Source organism: Sylvia atricapilla, chromosome 6 (genome assembly GCF_009819655.1).
Source record: "Sylvia atricapilla isolate bSylAtr1 chromosome 6, bSylAtr1.pri, whole genome shotgun sequence".
Taxonomy (NCBI): domain Eukaryota; kingdom Metazoa; phylum Chordata; class Aves; order Passeriformes; family Sylviidae; genus Sylvia; species Sylvia atricapilla.
Window position 1 is genome coordinate 44346994 of NC_089145.1, and position 19296 is coordinate 44366289.

General features: G+C 42.6%; 1 protein-coding gene across 11 annotated transcripts in view; it reads left to right on the forward strand.

Moving 5' to 3' along the window:
- CDC42BPB (CDC42 binding protein kinase beta) overlaps positions 1-13739 on the forward strand; it is a 90717-nt gene extending 76978 nt beyond the window's left edge. For 4 of the 11 annotated variants that reach the window (XM_066321753.1, XM_066321743.1, XM_066321745.1 and 1 more), the window contains 11 exons: positions 1422-1638; positions 2028-2090; positions 4332-4928; positions 7839-7936; positions 8048-8132; positions 8279-8399; positions 8500-8617; positions 9546-9584; positions 9714-9819; positions 9904-9974; positions 11999-13739. In XM_066321753.1, coding sequence (XP_066177850.1) covers positions 1422-1638; positions 2028-2090; positions 4332-4928; positions 7839-7936; positions 8048-8132; positions 8279-8399; positions 8500-8617; positions 9546-9584; positions 9714-9819; positions 9904-9974; positions 11999-12130 — 1647 coding nt within the window. In that variant the 3' untranslated portion in view covers positions 12131-13739. Of the gene's footprint in view, positions 1-1421; positions 1639-2027; positions 2091-4331; positions 4929-7838; positions 7937-8047; positions 8133-8278; positions 8400-8499; positions 8618-9545; positions 9585-9713; positions 9820-9903; positions 9975-11998 lie in introns of those variants that run through there. The other 7 variants (XM_066321748.1, XM_066321750.1, XM_066321752.1 and 4 more) reach the window with 4 other exon arrangements.
- The last annotated feature ends 5557 nt before the right edge of the window (positions 13740-19296 follow it).

Sequence of the window (19296 nt, forward strand, 5' to 3'; positions counted from 1 at the left end):
TGTAGTGGAGTGCTTGCACAGCTTAGCAGTTTGAGTTAAGAAGCATTGAGTTTCCTAGCAAACAATGGATTTTTGTATGATGAATAATGGAATATATATTATGACGAACTGCTCACTTTTTTTTCTTGCATTTGACTATATGTAAGTTGCCAGCTTCAAAAGACTGAGGATTAATATATGGTGGTACTTCAAAGGGAAAACCATTCCTGGAATCTGGTTTTGTTTTCTAAACATATTATCCATTATGCCTCCATCTGTCTTTAAAATATTAATGCTTAGTTACATTTTAGACAGGAACAAACCCTTATGCAGAGTAGTAGGGGCTATGAGCAATTGCAACTACTCAGTTCTTTCCCTACCTTCTTCACCTCCACCTTCATCTTACTTCTGAACGTCTCTCTTTGACATCCTATTGTCCCAGGTTTACTTTCAGTTATATTTTATTTTCAAGATGAGTGTTACTTTTTAATTCACTCTTCCAGGAAGAGTATGTGTGTGTGTGTGTGTACGCATTACCACAACATTCATCCTTACAATGATTTTCTTATTATGGCATGTAGGCTGAAGGTCTGATACTCCATGTTGCAGCCTTCAGATTTCCCCTTTGCATTTTTTGTTGCTTTTTTCTGTTAAACTGTTGTTACTCAGAGTCTGTGGTGAGGGCTGATCCTGGCTGTTGGCCTGTTTGTCTGTGGCTGAAAGTATAGTTCTTATTATACCATAAACCTTTCAGTCTCTTCATGCAGTACAAAAAACCCAAAATATTGAGAAATATTGTGTGCATTCTTCAGGCAACAGAAGTTCCTGGATAGTTCTTCTGTGAAGAACACCACCTGTTTTGAGATCTATGGGATGGTTTAACTGAAAATTAAGTAAGCCATAGTCATTTTCTTGTAACACAGGGATGTGAGAGAATGCAGTACTTCAGTTTTAAGTATTACTTTCCTCCAGAGCTTTGAATGCAGATGTGATGTGTTCTTCCCCTGGAAATATTTGGAAAATTAGATTTTCAAAACAAAATCAAAATCTAGAACTGATGATAGCAATGCCTTTGGGTTTAAATGCATCTGGTTCACAAAGCATGTGTGTCACTCTCCTGGGTGTATGGGGAGGAGAGATCAGGACAAACTATGGTTCAGAGCAGGAAGAAGCCTTTCACTGCCATGTGTTGATTATTGTAACATTCCTTGCCCATATTTTAGGATTCAGAATTTTTAAGCAAGACTGAATACTGTGGCTTGTGCAGAGGTTGTTTTTTGGTGGTTTTTTTGAAGCACTGTGGCTGTATTAGCTATGTGGTGTATGGCCCTTGGGAACATCATTTCATTGTCATGAGAAAGTGTAGTTTATTTGCACAGTTCTGTGTGATAAAAAGGGCTTTTATTACTCTAACTAATTTCACTGTCTCTGTCTGTTTAAAGGTGACAGCTTCTCTCTTAGGTTTGCCTTCAAAGTCTTGTTCTCTACTGATCTTGACAGAAAATGAGAATGAAAAGAGAAAGTGGGTTGGAATCCTAGAAGGATTGCAGTCTATCCTGCTCAAAAACAGGCTGAGGAACCAGGTTGTGCATATTCCACAAGAAGCCTATGACAGTACATTGCCTCTTATTAAAGCAAGTTTAGCTGCTGCTATTGTAGGTATGTTTGTTTTATCTTTTATCATTTTGTGAAGGTTCTTGAAATTTTTAGATGGGCTTCTATAATGAGAGCACTGACACCTTGAAATAAATTCCTCAGCTGAATCCCTTCATAGGAATTTAATAATGGGTGAAAAATGCTAATCTAGCATTGATATTCAGGTTTCTTCATCCACTTGGAGTAAATAATACTGTTGAATTGTTCAGCAGGTTGTTTTAGCAATATGGTATATTGCATGCTTTTGACAGACTGTGTGAACTCAAGCAAAATTGATTTGTGGTGAAAATCTGCGCAGAAATTTTTTCAGCTGTTCAAAACAAACAGCCTGTTTTAAAGATAAGACCAAGTGTAGCTGAATTAATGGCCTGTTTTTTCCCCTCTTGGTTTAGATCGAGATAGAATAGCAATTGGTTCAGAAGAAGGACTGTATGTGATAGAGGTGACCCGTGACGGTAAGTTAGGCCGTAATGTATGCAGTAATTACATACAAAATAATGAGCTCCATAACTTTTAGTGCTGCTCCAATATAGGTTGCACAACAGCCTTTCATGTATAGTAAGTACTAAGCACTCAGTTAATTGATGAGAAGGAAAAGTGAATGTGAGATATAGGCACTAATTTGGTCATTATCGTTACATTCAGTTGACTGACTGAAATTAAGGATGAGTTACTGGGCATATTCTGACACATTCTCACCTTAGCTGTGTTCCCACAGCAAATAGCAAAATGTTTCAGCACACAAAGCATGCACAGCACACACAAAGTTTGTAGACTTCCCTTTAAGCCCTCCATATCTCATCTGTTTCTTCCAGAAATTTGACAGCCACTCACATTCTCTTGCAGATCAATGGTGTCCAAAGCAAATGTGTCCTGGGCTAATAGTCTTGTCAGTGATTTCCTCAATTCCTTTTGCTGTGCAATTTAGTTTGTAGCAATTTGAAAGTTGGATTTTACTCATGCTAAAGCTTTCATTTCAATGTAAAAGAAAGCAGTGAATACAGGTTTTTGAAGACTTACTTGACTTTCAGAAGTGGTTTTGGGTCAAAAGAAAAATGTTACTGCTTCTTCTTGTTTAGAATAAGACATTACCCAATTCCAGGAGAAACTGCTTTATACATGGAGACAGCAGATATCTGAAATTCTTTTTAGCAGTAGTGAATGCCATTCCTTTGAGTAAACATCCAGTGGTCACCATTCTTTAAGTAGTTAGATATAAACGTAACTTGAGATGCACATAATTCCAGGGATTCCAGTACAGCTTCTTGCCTAAAAGAAAGTTGTAAATTTACTCTGAAAGGTCATGTCATAAAAGAACAATTATCTGCATCACTGTGTCATATGTAAATGTGAAAATTAATTATCAGTTTTGGTTTTAAGTTAAGAGATGTTTAGCAGGAGTTTGCTATGGCCAGTTCTGTGTGTTAATAGCGTTTTTATGAATTGTAATCTGTTTTTCATTTTATGGCAGTTGTAATTTTTAGTGTTAATTATCTGCCAGCTGTTTATAGCAAAGGTCTTTGGTTAGAATATTGCTTAATTCTTGACAAATAAGCTGGAGTTGGAGCTAGGAAGAAAACCATTTCTCTGTGGCAAAGCCAGTTATTTCATAGAATATTTCTTCAGACATTTCATCTATTTATGCAGATGGGGTACACCACAACAGCACTTTGTGATTTAAACAGCCAAGGGCTTTTTGCCAAGTTTAGAGAATTTGGTAACTTTGGGTACATTTCTCAACTGTTACTGAAAAAAGGCAAAGAATTTCTAATTAAGAGTTCTCTTTTTTTTTAAACTACAATTCACAAACATTTTTAATGCATTCAGCTAGAAGAAAAATAAAGTTACAATTTAATTTAATTGGTTTATGCTTATTAGGTTTCGTAGTTTGGAATTGCTCTTCTGTGTATACCCCATGAAATAGTCACTGCATTCTTGAAAGCTCTTGTATAGTCAAGATCCCCAAAGAGCACACATTGTACCTAACCCCCTTAGCTGCCTCCAACCCTGCTTTGGAAACAGTGCCTCAAACAACAAAAGTCCCCATGGGTAGCCTGACCAGTCCTTGCTCTGAGGAGAGTTTTCCTGGTGCCTATCCTGAGGCTCTCGTCTTGCAGCCAAAGCCCATTCCTTCTTATCCTTTCCCCATCACCCAGCTGGTTTTTTTTTGCCTTTCCATATATGTGTTTTACACCCCCTTACAGTATTGCTTTTGTATCTGGTTGAAAGATCTACCAACAGCACAGTGTTTTGTCTCCTCACTTATCAGGATTAAACACTTTATATTTTTTGTCTTTGTATTCTGCTAATTTGATCTTCCTCCAAAATTTACTGAAGATGTTGATGTTTTCCTGGAGGTGGGATCCATTTCTGAAGACGCAGCATCTTGCACTGTACAGATGGTACAGATACAATTACGTAAAAGAATTTCTCAGTTTATCCTACATGTTAAGCAGCATTTTCCCGCAAAGTGTTGTTGAGATATTTTATGAATAGAGAGTGTTACAGGAATGCTTAGCTTCATTGCTTGCTCTGAGAATTAATAATGGAGAATCAAACGTGTAATAAGTGCACTTTCTCACCTGGTACATGTCTGTGCTAAGATTAATTTTCAGGCATCACTATGTAGCATTGCAGTGTTTCCAAGCCTGGTGATTTTCCTATTTAACTTATGGCAGCTCTTGCTTCCTTTGCAGTGATAGTCCGAGCTGCTGACTGCAAGAAGGTGTACCAGATAGAGCTTGCTCCCAAAGAAAAAATTATCATCCTCATCTGTGGTCGGAACCATCACGTCCACCTTTACCCCTGGGCCTCTCTGGATGGGTCAGAAGGGAACTTTGACATTAAGCTTGCAGAAACTAAAGGCTGCCAATTGATTACAACTGGAACACTAAAGAAGAGTTCTTCTACTTGTTTGTTTGTGGCTGTCAAACGACAGGTTTTTTGCTATGAAATTCACAGAACTAAACCTTTCCACAAAAAATTCAGTGAAATTCAGGCTCCAGGAATTGTACAGTGGATGACAGTGTTCAAGGACAAGCTCTGTGTTGGCTACCAGTCTGGGTTCTCTCTGTTGACCATCCAGGGAGATGGACAGTCTATAAACCTGGTAAATCCTAATGACCCCTCGCTTATCTTCCTCTCACAGCAGTCTTTTGATGCCCTTTGTGCTGTGGAGCTCAGTAATGAGGAATACCTGCTTTGCTTCAGCCATATGGGAGTTTACGTCGATTCGCAAGGTCGAAGGTCACGCATGCAGGAACTAATGTGGCCTGCAACTCCTGTTGCCTGTAGTATGTATATGTTTTTCTGTTGCCATATCCCTGTTGCTGCTTTACTTGTCAAAAAATACTCAGCATTGTATTCAATTATGCTTCGGTTTGTCTTCGAATACCGAGTTTACGTTTTGATGAGCTAACAGCCATGTAGTGCTTCCTGATGGTAGTTTTGGACTTGGAGATCCTGGATGCAAAATAATTTCTACAGGGAGTAGTCCTGGATGCAGGACAGTGCAAGACTACTTATCTGTGAAATTCTATAACGATTTTTGGTCACCTAGAGAGTATAAATGTCCAGTTGCCTGTAGGGTGTCTTCTGTGTATTGTGTACTCAAAGTACAGTAGGAAGTTGAAGAAGAAATGTAACTGCAAGTTTAAAGGTTCAGAAAGATAATAAGAGATGAAAATTTTCTCCTTTTGGTTTTAATTTTAGGGGGACAATATCCAAAAGTAGTATAGGTGGAGGGTAATATTTGAACCATTCTGCTTGTTTTCAGAGCACTGGTTATCAACTTGGTGGAACAGAGGCACATGCAGAGCATTTTTCAGTATTCAGTAGTCAAAGGCAGTTGATGATAAATCTGATATTCCTATTTGAAGCTCAAATAGCAATTAAAATTTTTTGAATGATTGAAAGCAAGAAATAGCTTTTTGTTTAAGTAGTACAGCAAGGAGTTAGGTGCATGTTGGTTTGAACAGGCCAGGCCTTAATAGGAATGTGTTTAATTTTATTTGATTTGAACTGAAATTGTTTGCTTGCTTTACTCTGACCTACTTCTGTACAGAAGTCTGAAGCAAAGTCCCAAGGAAACAGTGTAGTGGCAAATTTACTTTAAAACACTATTAGCTAAAACTAATGTTTCCTTTTCCTTAATCAGCTTTACAGTTTTTTGCATTTCAGCAAACTAGATTTGCTAGTTAATGGTTTTGTCTGTTATTATTAGAAGTATTCTTACTGTAAACTATTTAATAACATTCTTGTATCTGCAATCCTGAGTAGTGCTGGCCCAGGGCTGTTTTTGTAGAAAAAGCAACGTTTTCTGCTGCCAAAGGAAACTGAATTACTTCCCTTTTCATTAGACTTGTCCTCACTCCTCAGTCCTAATGTCTGTTGCTAGTGATGGTGGGTTGTTTTTAACTATCCCATCAGGAGGTTGTAAAATCACAGAATGGTTTGGGTTGGAAGGGATCTTAAAGATCACCTGCTTCCAACTCGCCTGCCATGGGCAGGGACACATTCTACTAAATTAATTTTCTCGAAGCTCCATCCAACCCAGCCTTGAACACTGGCACAGGTGGGAGTGGAGCTTCCACAGCTTCTGTGAGCAACTTGTTCCAGTGCCTCACCACCCTCACAATAAGGAATTTCTTCCTAATACCTAGTCTAAACCTACTCTCAGTTTAGAGCCATTTCTCCTTGTCCTATCACTCCATGCCCATGTAAAAAGTCCCACTCCAGCTGTCTTGTAGCCTCTTTAGGTACTGGGAAGTGCTGTAAAGTCTCCCCAGAGTCTTCTCCAGGCTGAGAACAGCCCCAGCTCTCTCAGCCAGTCTTCGTAGGAGAGACCAACAAAGTGGAAGTGATTCTGCTGTGGTAAAACACCACGTTGTAGAGAGGTTTTGGGCTAAAACAGAGATTTTGTGTCTATGGCGTTCAGTGCCCTCTCCCCGGGAGAGGGCAGGGTGAGCACTAGCACACCTCTGTTACCCTGGCTGGCCCCTCGGGGTTCCCCTACACCAGCCTGGTGCTGGTGTTCTGTGCTGAGCCAGTGGGTGTCCTAGGGCTGCTTGGCTCTCGTGCAGCCTGGAGCAGAGCCTTGGAGCCAGCTGGTCTGGAGGCTGGAGCGTGGGCAAGCCCAGTGCAGGCACTGACATGGCTCCCTGGGAACCACTTGAGATCTGGTCAAGCTCATCAGCTCTAACTGGCAGGTGCCAGCCTTGGCTGCAGATGGTGTTTCTGGCTGATGTTTGGTTCTCCCTCTTGATTTGGACATCCAGGCCAATTAAGACTGCATGTAATAAATGCTTGACCATAAATCACTTTTGTGTTACATTTTTATGATAGCTGTCCAAGGCATTCTTTTAATGAATGAAAAAAATAGCACCATAACTGTACTTCAATTCTTTTAAGAAGATTCTATGATGTGTTTAGTGTCCTACTGGGTTATTTTCATTTTGTTTATCGAAGCATCTTCTCTCTATTAAATCCCTTAAGTTTCTAGTAACTGCTTTTTACATCAGGAGACAGTCTTTACATGAGCAGAAGCATGTTGGTACAAAGCTCTAGAGATCTCTGCATTTCGTTTGACCTAAAATAAATTTGTCTGCTGATGCCTTTTATGCTTAAAAAAAAAAAGTTGAAAAGAGAATATGAGTTACGGGCTTTAAGCATTGTGACATTTTTCTGTCAGCTTGATGAAAGTAACCCATACATGAATATCTAAAGCTAGAAAATTGTAAGCAAAAGAGGAAGGAAATTGAGAACAGATATGCATTGTGAGTTCATGACCCAGCTCACAGATGGTGGCTTTCTCATCTCCTCTGCACACAGCAGATGTATAGTTGCTTTGCTGCTTCTGAAATGAAGTAATCCATAGCAAAGATAGCTGCTCCGTTCCTACTACCTAGCAAATTTGTATGCATCTGAAAACTTCAGATGCCATTTTGCAGTTTTATGAAATGCCAATGTGAAGTTTTAAAAAATACCGAAAGGATCAAATTTAAGTATTTCCATGATGCTGATAGTTGTCATTAGCAAATCTATTCTCATAAATCTGTTTAAAAGTGGGACTTTGAAAATGTGTTTTAAAATGTTATCTTGCGCATAGTGGAAAACTTGTAACTATTGAAATCTGCTCAAATATTTGTCAGTTCTGAACTGCTGAAATGACATTAGGGTTTTCTGTTTGTTTTCAATCGATGCAGGTTGCAATTCTTCCTATGTAACAGTGTATAGTGAGTATGGTGTTGATGTGTTTGATGTTAACACTATGGAATGGGTCCAGACTATTGGCCTGCGAAGGGTAAGTAATTTTCTTTGAATATTTAACTTAATTGGGTTGCTTTCAAATGAGGTGTTTCTTCACAGTGTATGCTAGACTTGAGGTAATCCTCTGTCTCCTTCCTCAAAACAGATCAGACCATTAAACATGGATGGCACGCTGAACCTCCTTAACTGTGAGCCGCCAAGGCTAATATATTTCAAGAACAAATTTGCAGGTGAGTCCTGAGCAAGGGGAGAAATGGGGAGCTCATTCTAACTGGTTGATTTTCACCATGTTACTTTAGCACTAGATGAAATTTGTGCTGAGTATGTCTGGGTCAGCGTGTACCTCTGTATGTGAAATTGCATTGTGCTCTTACAGCAGGAGCTGGCCTCAGTGTACCAGAAACGTCTGACAACAGCAAGAAGCAAATGCTTCGAACCAGGAGCAAAAGAAGATTCGTATTTAAGGTTCCCGAGGAAGAGCGGCTACAACAAAGGCGGTAAGAATTTATTTTGAAATTTGTAAAAAATAACTGAATATACATGATGACATGCAGAGACTGGGAATGCTAATAGTAAAAATCACTCTTGTTTTTTTAGGGAAATGCTTAGAGACCCTGAGCTAAGGTCAAAGATGATTTCTAACCCAACAAATTTCAACCACGTGGCTCACATGGGACCAGGAGATGGAATGCAGGTCCTCATGGACCTCCCACTGGTAAAATACATTTATAAGGGAGGGATATATATGTGCATTTGTTCTTGCTCACAAAAGCTGTGAAGATGAGCTGGATGGGCTCAAGTATTATCTCTGTACCGAATTCTTTAAATCCTTTTGAGAAAGGTGAACCTTCCTGCTGTGCAATGCCTCTAAATCCTGTGTAAGGAAATACTGTTAGCTGACTTATGAATGAGACACTGAAAGACAGGTATCACTGCCAGGAGCTTGTTAGTAGTTTTGTATATAATCAGTCTCTCCTCCTTCCTTTGTCTTGTTTGTCTTCTTAAAATAACAGAATGAATTTCCTTTCCCCTCATCCTCTCAACATTCTGCTCTTGGTATCACCTCCAACAGGCTTTGAGCACGTCTATCACATGAGCCCTATCTCTGCTGCAATCTCTCTCCAGAATGACCATTCCTCACTGCAAGGCTCCCTTCTGCTTTCTTCCTCTTCCTGTCCCTCCTCTGCTTCCCTAGCAAGGGTAGGAGTAGCTACAAACTGTTAGGAACTGGAATATGGTATGCTTGTGGCACTTCACCAATTCTAGAGCAATAACAAGGGGAAAAAAACTAATGCTGTGGAGGTAAATAAAATGCATGCAACTTGCAGTGCTTTATAGCATTAACTTTATTTTGTATTTAACTAATGCATTTTCAGTGAGCTATTTTAGTATTAAATCCACAGGAGGAAGATGTGAAAGTGCACTTTCATGTTCTATATGTACCCTCCATCTTAGAGCTGTTAGTCAGGCTTTCTCTTGTCTCTCTCAGATAGCCCAGATGTGGGTCAGGCATTTGTCATTTCACCAGGAGGAGGAAGGAAAGCACAGCTGTTAGTACAGTCCCTGCCCCTTCATAGAGGGTTTGCTGGCTGACAGGTTCCAGTGGCTGCTATGGGGCTTAGTTCTTTCTCTGTCTTTCTCAGGGTTTGTGTCTGTTACTGAAAATATGTGGATGTGGTCAAGTAAGTTCAGTTTTTCTACCAACACTGGGTTGTAATAGCTTCAAAAGCACAGTAAAGTTTTCATGAGTAACAACTTCTCACTGGATAGCTTTTGTTGCTGGCTAACAGGGTGTTTCATTTCAACTGTAGAGTGTCCTACCTCCTGCCCAGGATGAAAAAGCTTGTCCATCTTCAGCTAACCTGTCACGGCAGCAGCAGCAGAGAAACAAAACCTACATCTCATGGCCCTCATCAAGTAAGGCTGGGAGCAAGCTGGTCACTTCTGAGCAGGAATCTGTGATGTCAGCAAGAGCTGTGAACTGTCATTTTCTCTCTGCAGGTGGCGGTGATGTGGGAGCAGCCATGCCTTCCCGAAGTATGTCCGACCCTGACCAGGAGTTTGACAAAGAGGTAAAACAGCTTCTGTAAATGGAGACCAACGATACCCTGTTGACGTAGATTGTTCTCTTTTTCCAATAAATTACATTCCCAAGGAAATATTCCTAGAGTCATTTGTGGGGATGTTTTCTTTCCACAAGTGTTTTTCCCAGCCTGTAATACATGTTTGCAAGTTAGATACGCCAGCACAAAAGCGAAGCTGTGAAAAGATCGTCTTACGGTGGTATTTTAGGAAGTCTTATGTCTTCGATTAAGCTTTATAGACAATGGAAATTTGACTAATTGATGAAATGTCCTCGAAGCTCCTAAAAATGTTCTCTGGGATATTAGCATAGAATAGCAAAGTAATATGAGTAGTTAAGTAATTTTCTCTGCTGCCTTAAGGAAGACTTTTTGTCATGCAACTTGAGAAGGAATCAAATTTATAATACATAAAACTGCTTTTAGCAAGAATAAGAGTATGTGCCAGTAGTCACCAAACATAAAATCTCCTGGCTCTACAAAACTGGTGTTCCTTACCTAAATAGAGAAGATACATGATTTTTGTATCTGTTAGTTATCATGTCTTTTCTTCCGATCTTTGTCAAAGCACTGTCTGTGCAAGGAATGTGTTGGGAATTATTCCTGGGAAGCAAAGTCCCTGATCATGATCTTTTGTAGTGCTTTTTGGTACTCAACTGCAGGCCCATATAATGCTCTGAATTTTTAAGCATGTTTTTGTGAAGCCAGACTTTTGCTGGATGCCTTAGCACATGCCAAGTCCAGAGTTCTGATCACGCCTGTGGTCTGACTTCCTTTGTCACCTTCAGTGAGCCATTAAAAGCACATGAAAGTGCTTTTAGGGATCTCTAAACACAGATATTTTTGAAACAGTCTTGGTTTTCAAAGGTGGTTATGATGGACTATGCTAGTTATTCTGCTCACCCTTCCCAAACTCCATTGTATTCCATGCTCTACTGGTAATTGTTGATTGTAGGCACAAGTAATGACAGATTCAAAAGAGATTTTTTACAGTCTTTTCTCTTTTTGGTAGCTTGTACAATTTCTTATGACTTCTTAAATTTAAAAGATAGTAGTTTGGAACTGGAGAGAGGCTGTAATAACACCTTTTGGCTTTATACTATTTCCCGCATGGCTTTTGGCTTTATGAACTGGATCATGTTAGGATAATCTTGTTATAGATTATCTTCTTATTGTTTGAGCCATGCAAAATCTTCTGAACAGCATTCTTGAAGGATGTTACCTTTGAATATATTTGTTAAATATATAGTTCCCTTTCTTGAAAATAACTTGCTGTAACGGTGACAGGGGTTTTTTGTGCAGTGTTTCGTTAGCTGTGAATGTGTGCAGTGCTCAGAATTGTAACACACCAAAATAGTGGGAAACTTGCCAGCCATCCCGTTGAAGTGAGACCAGCCTGTGAAGGCAAATATCCAACAGCTGATCTAACACTGGGGAAATAACTGTGGATGGTCTTTATTAGATATTGACGTAGGACGTACCCATTAAGTATATTCTGTTTCCAGATCTCCAGCCAGATTCTTGGCAGCCTTCACTCGTTTGTCAGGCACTTCACAGGCTTGTTGCTGTTTTGTAAACAGTTCATAATGCTTGTTTCCTTCCTCCTCACCAAATTGAAGATGATTTGACCATAGTTTTTATATGTTTACATGGGCAGATAAACCTACTCCTGGTCTATAAAAATTGCAGACTGGTAAATTCTGAACAACAGTGAACAGATAGGTGCATTCCATCAGGAAAGCTTTGCAACGGCCAAAGGAGAGGAGCCAGAGATGTAGCAATTTTCACATACTTTACTATAATTCCTGTTGCGTCAGAATGTCACCTTAGGGACTGCACTAGAGCCTGTTGATGGTAATGGAAGTACTTGCTTGAATGTTTAACTGTGGAATTAATCTGGTGCACACTGCTTCGTAGGTGTTGCTCACTCTCATTTTTGAGTGCCTTTGAAAGCTTTTGAGTATAAAGAATTCACTTCAAGTAAACATAATTTTTTTAATGTTTCTCATTAACAGCCTGATTCAGATTCCACCAAACACTCTACTCCATCTAACAGCTCAAATCCAAGTGGTCCCCCAAGTCCCAACTCTCCTCATAGGAATCAGCTTATGCTAGATGGACTGGACCAGTCGACCTGTGACGCGTAACACCACCACTCTCGCCATTCCAGCTCCTGTCATCCGCTCCTCCATGGTGTTCAACAGCAGGGCAAAGCTGTCTCAGATGCTAGTGCCAAGACTGACACAGACTCTCTAGTGTTGTACAAGAATAATTATATATCCAGATTGTAGATACAAAGTATGGAAATGAAGAAAATTCTTTACTAATAGTGATTGAGCTTTTTATGCAGAATTGTTCACTGCTCAGTTATGGTTGATTCCTTTCTGCACAGCTGTGACACAGTTTTATTGCATAGGAGCATTTAAGGCCACCAGTAAATAGTCTTATTCTTATGGTGAAAGAGAAATAGAGAGAGTTACTGATAATGTTGCTACAATATCAGGAATATTATTTTTCTATAGAATGATGTAATGTCTGATTAGCAGGAAATCCTTTTAGACAGAATTTGGACTTCTAAATAGGAAATGTGAGCAGGTCTAGTTACATCCTCAGATGAATACACTTTTCCCTTTTTCCTGTAACTGTTTTTTTCCTGACTCTTAAGGAGAATGGTAGGAAGCTGTAGGTCTTTTCCAGCATCAATAGAATCACCAGGAAGTCAAAGAAAAGCTGGTTATAGTTTTGTGGCCTTTTAATTCATTTAGCCATTACATATACAGCTGCATAACTGTCTTTCTATCTTTCTACCAACTTTTTAGTCTTGTACATAGGACTACTGACAGTTATCTCTTTACCCATTCCCTGCTTTTAGTCCTCATCAGTCATTAGTCAGGGCTTTTAAAATACTGCTGTGAAAAAATAATTGCTCCTAGTTCCTGCCTTTCTCCTCCTGAGAAGCTGCTTCTCCTGGGTTCTTGGTGTAAGGACACACTATGCTGTTTAGCTAGCAAGCCTTCTTGTGGACACATTGCCCTCGGAGTCTGCTTGACCCAAGGGACTGTATCGCACTAAAACATCAGTCTGTTCATTGGTTACCAAAGTGGAACGTGAAGGATGTGTAACTGGGGGTGCTGCTTTTCTCATTAATTGTATCCTCACCTGCATGAAGACCCCATGATTATTAATCAAGTATTGATCATGTAGAAAAATGCACAACACACTCCTGTATATTTTGCGATGGCCCACGTGCGGTGATGTTTTGCGTGTATATTTAATCTCATGCTTCCATGTATTATACATTTAGTACTCAAAGATTTGTGACCATGTTTCATTAAAAGCTTGTAATTAATTCAGTGGCTGGCATATCCAGTTTGTCATTGTCACACTAGTGTGCCTTCTGTGCCAATTTTATGACAGTTGGATGTCACTTATTTAAAATTCAGTTTAAATGGGCTAATGATATACCAACGGCTAATGTTCTTTTCTGAAACACTGTATAGGATGTGCACTTATCTTTAGTTTAAACTGAGTGTTCTAGTCAACATTTAATCCTGTTACGTTAAGTGTTCGACAGTACTTGCTCTTTTTCTCAGATTCTTGATAAAGGGGCTCAGTTAGAGCTGGACACTACTGCTTTGGGGGTTTTCTGGTTTTTACTTTTTTAATGTAAGTCTAAGTCTTTGTAATTATTGAATTGTGAGAACATTTTTGAACAATTTACATGTCAATAAAGCAGAAGAGGGAGGTTTTAAAGTTTATAGTCGTCTGTCTTGACATCTGAAAACAATCTACCACTGACACTTGCTTCAGTCTCATGGTAAATTCACTTTGTTCACATGGACATTTGACATAAACTGAAGATATTTGGGAGCTCCATACCCAAGCACTACAAGAGAGGTACATATTACTGGAGGTGAATGAGTGTTCAGGAGCAATGGAAGTCCTTTTGGTGGAATACAGCACCGAAATTTTGTGCCCTCAGTTTGTTTTAGAGTTGTCATTTCATTGATTTGCTGGCCATATTAATTCCTTTTTAAATTATTTATATGACTCGTTACTTACAGCTGAAGCATAGTAAGGAGGCTGCAGGGTCTATTCATGCATCTTAAGTATCGTAAAACAATAAATATATTTTACTTGTCAAAGTAGTACTCCAAAGAAAGGCTTAGGAACATGTCAAGGATTGTTGTGTGAATGGTGCAGCCACTCATACATAATACAGTTTTTTTTTTAAAGCTCTCCTCATGCTCTGGTATTTGAGCACCACAGAGACTACTGTAGCTAGACAGTGCCAACATCTCCTCTAGGGTGTCCTAGGTAAGCATCCCTCATTCCTTACAGAGTGCCAAGTGTTCCTGAATTGCCTCCTGCTTTGTCTCACCCTTCCCAGGAAAGGCCGAGGTGAGTGTTTTGGACCCTGCTGTTCCTTGCCTGACCAAACCTACCTGGGCAGGCTGGGATGGGCTGGCTTGGGAGAGTGTGCCCACACTGCCCTGGGTATGGGGTGATAGCTGACAGGGGTTTTGAGGGCTGTGTGCTGGAAGCCTTCTCACAAGTATTCATGCTAATCAGCCTTTGACTTTTAAAAAACATTTCTCCTGCTCTTGAGCTGATTTTTCTCTGCACAGTGAGGACTTGGTATGACAACAAAGTCTTTAATTATGGGGGTATTAAATCATAGCACTCAGCAGTGCCAGGGCTTGGTTATAATTTAAGCAGGAGAACGTTTCTAGAAAAATTAATTAATTGCTCATATGAATACATTATTCTTTTTTTTTTTTTCCTGCTTAAGTCTGGCCAAGCAGAATTCCTTCCCAAGTCGTCCACCACAGCCCTTTGCAGATCATCTCCCTTATGGATTTTGATTCTAGTTACCTAAAGAGTCTCTTGAGCCCTCAGGAAAATTTGCATAAGTGCAGAAATTTGGATGAAATGGTTCTCTTACAAAGCACTTTTTTATCCCTGGAGGCTACCAGTCTAGGACTGAAAGTGAGGGATTGAGCTATGCAAGGAATGAGGGTAATTTGGTGTCTGCCTGCTTCTCTGCTCATTCCATTTTCACAGAGATATATCAGGTCCTGAAGCTGAGTGGTGGGTGCAGCACTCACTGGAACAACTGGTCACTTCTAGCACAGATCTTTGCCCCAAACAGCTGAGTATTTTGGAATACATCATAGTATCCCTTGCCACCCAAGAACTAAGCTCATCTGCCACCATCTCTGTCTACAGAACAGGTGTGCTGAGGATAAACACCTTCCTAAATCGGTGCAATCTGCTGGAGAGGGGGGTGGTGCATAAAATCTGTTTTTGTCTTTGCAGGTTAAGTGCTTAACACAGCTAAGTCACAGGGAGGGGGCTTCAGTGTGGAAATGCTGGAGGTGAAGGCACCCTTGTTCTGCACAGCACCAGACTGGCATCCCTGGGAGAAAGCAGATGGGTAAAAACCTTGAGAGCTGGTGCTGGTAGCCTAAAGCACTGAGAAGCAGGAAAGTGTTTGAGGGAAGAGATGACTGTGGGAGCTGAACTGCACCTTGAGGTGCAGTTAAGCAAAGGATTAGTGAAAGGAAGGTGGTGTATCATGATCAAAAACCTTGTCTTGCTGAGTTTAGCTTATTTTGAAACAAAAAGGACACATGGCATTCTTGCATGCCAGGCTACTGGAGCATCTTGTGTTCCAGTTTGCACCATCTGCTCGGGATGAAGCAGCTCTGGCAGGCAGAAGGGAGGAGGACAATCCAAAAATCAGTGTTCAGCTGCCCAACGCTTGCCTTCCACTGCTGTGGCAGCAGCTCTGGCCTGCCTTCTGCCTGCTTGCACCCCTGTAAATGTTTGCTCCCCTCTTAGTTTCCCCTTAACATCCCTCCCTGACAGCCTTGGGGCTCCTGGCAGCTCATGCGCTCAAGAGCTGCCACCCTCACCCAGTGCAGGGCAGCCCCTTCCTACAGGGTGAGCGAGAGCTGCTCTCGTGTCCTGGGCTCGCTGCTGGCAGGGCAGTGCATGGGGCTGGAGGGGCTCTGCTTGACGGGAGGGCGTTCCATGGCCACAAGGACCACATCAGGAAGACAGGATGGAAGGCACAGTGCCAGCACGATCTCAGTGCTTGCAAAATGTTCTAAACATATTTTTGGGGACAGGGGGTGATGAGAAGACCGGGCATCAACTGCAGGCCTGGTGTGGGATGCCCAGGAAAGCCAAACTTTGGCAGAGTGTGTCCCAGCGGTGCCTGATGCTCAGGCCAGTGCTGCCGGCAGGGTTAGCTGAGGACAGGAGCAGAAGACAGCAGGACGTGCTCAGCCAGCGGGAGCTGCAGTGCTGTGCTCCAGCCAGAGGAGGAACATGGACTAAGGAATCAGCCCCTTCCCTGTCCTTGCAGCAAGTATTTTCCCTGCTCCCCAATAAGCTGCAGCACTTGTCATCTGACTACACAGGTTCATGCAGGCTTATTGATGCTTTCTCATAGATAAAACTCTCAGATTTTTTTTCAGCCTCGCCTCCTTTGCTGTTTCTTACGCAGTCCCTGCTCTGCGGTCCCGTGAGGACGAGCAGTGCAGAGCCCTGCATGCTGATGGACAGAGCTGCTGCCCCGCAGTGCCTTGGCCAGCTCCTGTGCTCCGGTGAGACCAGTGCCTGCCAAATGCCCTCCCGCCACTGCTACCTCCTGCTAAAAGAGATATAAAAAAATAAATTCATCGAGCCAAGTCTGTCTTTAGGCTCAGGGATATTTTGAGGACTCTGCCATGATCTGGGTTTGCACAACTTCGGTGCGCGGCTGTATCGTGCAAAGGGAAGGCACTGTGCTATGAGTTGGTGTCCATTAATAGTGTGCAGTTTGCTTTTTCTTTTGAGACTCTGGGAAGCAATGACTCCTGAGATCTTGCCATTAACACTAATGCATTTTGAATTAGTCTGTCACAGTGGGAGACCTCTGACACTCAGGACCAGAAGCAAAACAAAGCCATCAGGTGCCCAGACGTGCAGTGCACAGCACGTCATAAACCACCCATCTAATGTGCTGCTTACCAAAGATGTCTGTGAATTAATTTCCTTGTTTAGGCAGGATCCCAGGAGACACTTACGTACCAAACCCCTTTGCTCTGCCCTGCCTGCACCATGGGCTGTCTGTGTGTGTCAGTGTGCAGCAATCATAGATACAATCACAGATACAGCTGTTTTTCCAGCAGCTCTTGGTCCCCGGCATTGCAATCTGACTCTGCTGCCTCATTTTGTTTCTGCAGAGCTCCCCCCTCCCTGCGGCACATTCTGTACGAGGAGTGGACGTGGCTCCTGAAGGAAAAGTACAGACTGTGCTCTGCTCGTGCACTGACAAAAATTGATCTCTGCTTTAATTAAAGCCTCTATTGTAAGTGACCTCGAGCTGCTAATGCATTTTAAAAATGAAGCTTCACCAACAGCAAATCCATACACGCCAACACATAGGGCTGACCAGGTGGAGATTCCTGCCGCAGGGTGGTCTGCCTCCCTCTGTGCCAGTGATGTGTCCCAGGATGGTGTCTGACTCCACAAGCACATGCCTGCCTGTGGCTCACCCTCAAATCCCTGTATGTCCACGCAGGACACAGAGCTGATGTCCTCAGCCACTCAGTGGAGAAGGACATTATCCTGACACCATCTTGTGCAATGGTTCCCATTGCCAATGGGCTGTCTCTTCTTTCCCTCAGTCTGTGGCCATTGGATGCTCTTGCCTTTCCCCTTCTGCACATGTTGCAGGGATGCAGCCATCGAGACCCCTCCCAATCCTCATATCACAATTCACACTCACAATGAGCCAGGGAAGAAGAATATTTGCTCTGAGGTGAGGGGCCAGGGGCTCCCTGAGAGTCAGCCCTGAGCCCCTTCCTTGTGTGGGCAGTGCTGGTGTGATTGGGCTGACTGGTGCAGCAGCCTCCAGCGTGCAGCACTGCATCGGCTGCAGAAAGAAAATTCCTCTGTGTGTGTGTATTTGAAGGCTTGTGGGCTGGAGGAGACACAGTCACCTACAATGAACTGATGTGAAAGGGGAAGAGAACACAAAAAGGCCCTCACAGGCAGAAAGTAGGGATGTGGCTGGTGGAGGATGCAGCTGCTCTCCCAGGCACCATGGTAACACCACGGCTGCTGAGCTGCACGGAGCCCTGGCCATGCGGTGCTGTCTGGCCCTGTGGGGTCAGCAGGAGGGCTTTGGGGTGGGGATCCACTTAGGCTCATGTCACAGGAGTGATTGTGTGTTGTGAGTTTTTGGGTCCTGTCCCTGGGTCACTGCTCCCCACAGTCATAGACTGGTTGTAGGACCACGGCATGGCGGGGATTGAATATTCCTAACATGCCCATGTCAGCTGCTGCAGGCTGATGGCTTCCTCTGCTTTTTGACTTGGTCAGTGACTATTTCACCCAGCAACAAGTGCCTGACAGAGGCAGCAGAAACTCCTGCCCAAGCAAGTTGCTTTTCATCCCAGTACTGCTGGAGGAGCACCCCCAGGAGAGGTGTGCATGGTGAAATCCCAAGGGCGTGTGTGCCCTGTGCCCTCCTCCTGGCTCTGCCCCGCTTGCAAATTCACCTCAGCAAGCAGGGGCTCAGAGAGGCCTTGTTCCCTGCCTGCCCCCTGCTCTTGTTCTGCCTGTTTCCAGAGGACAGGGCTGGTCCCACATGCTGCCTGTGTTACCCTTCGTCAGGGCTCTGATGCACCTAATGATGAATTCCGAGGCCTTTGAGAAGGGATTATGTCTTCCAGAGAGTAGAACAAAATATTATAAACTTAAAATAGCTGCTTCCTTATGGAATATGCCAACAAGCCCTACTGAACACTCAGTAGAGTGTAAATTTGCATTCATTTGCATACATATCCATAATTTCCACCTCAGCCATCAGCCCTGCTCCATAAAGATGCACTGCCTGACATTGTGGGCAGATGATGGGGTTTGACACAGGCCAGCACTAACGAGGCCCCTCGGTGCCACTGCCCCCACCCTCATCAGAGATGGGCCGGTGTGACTGTCCCCAGCCCTCAGTTCCTGCCTGCATCCCTCCCCGGGGACCCAGCACCAAACTTCCTTCACCTTCTACCATGAGAAGACCTTCTCACCTCGAGGAATAACAGAATAAATCCCAAAGGTCCAAGAGGGTTTCTTACCTATCAGTCCAGGCAGAGAAGGAAGAAGCAAGTTCCAGAAGCTTCCCTGGGAATTGTTTGATCAGGACTGCACCTCACCAGCACCCAGCGGAGAGGAGAGGAGGAATGGGGACCCTGAGCAGAGATCCCCAGCACTGAGCACGCTGCTGAAAAGCAAAGCAACCTTCCAGTTAATGGGTCCAGGC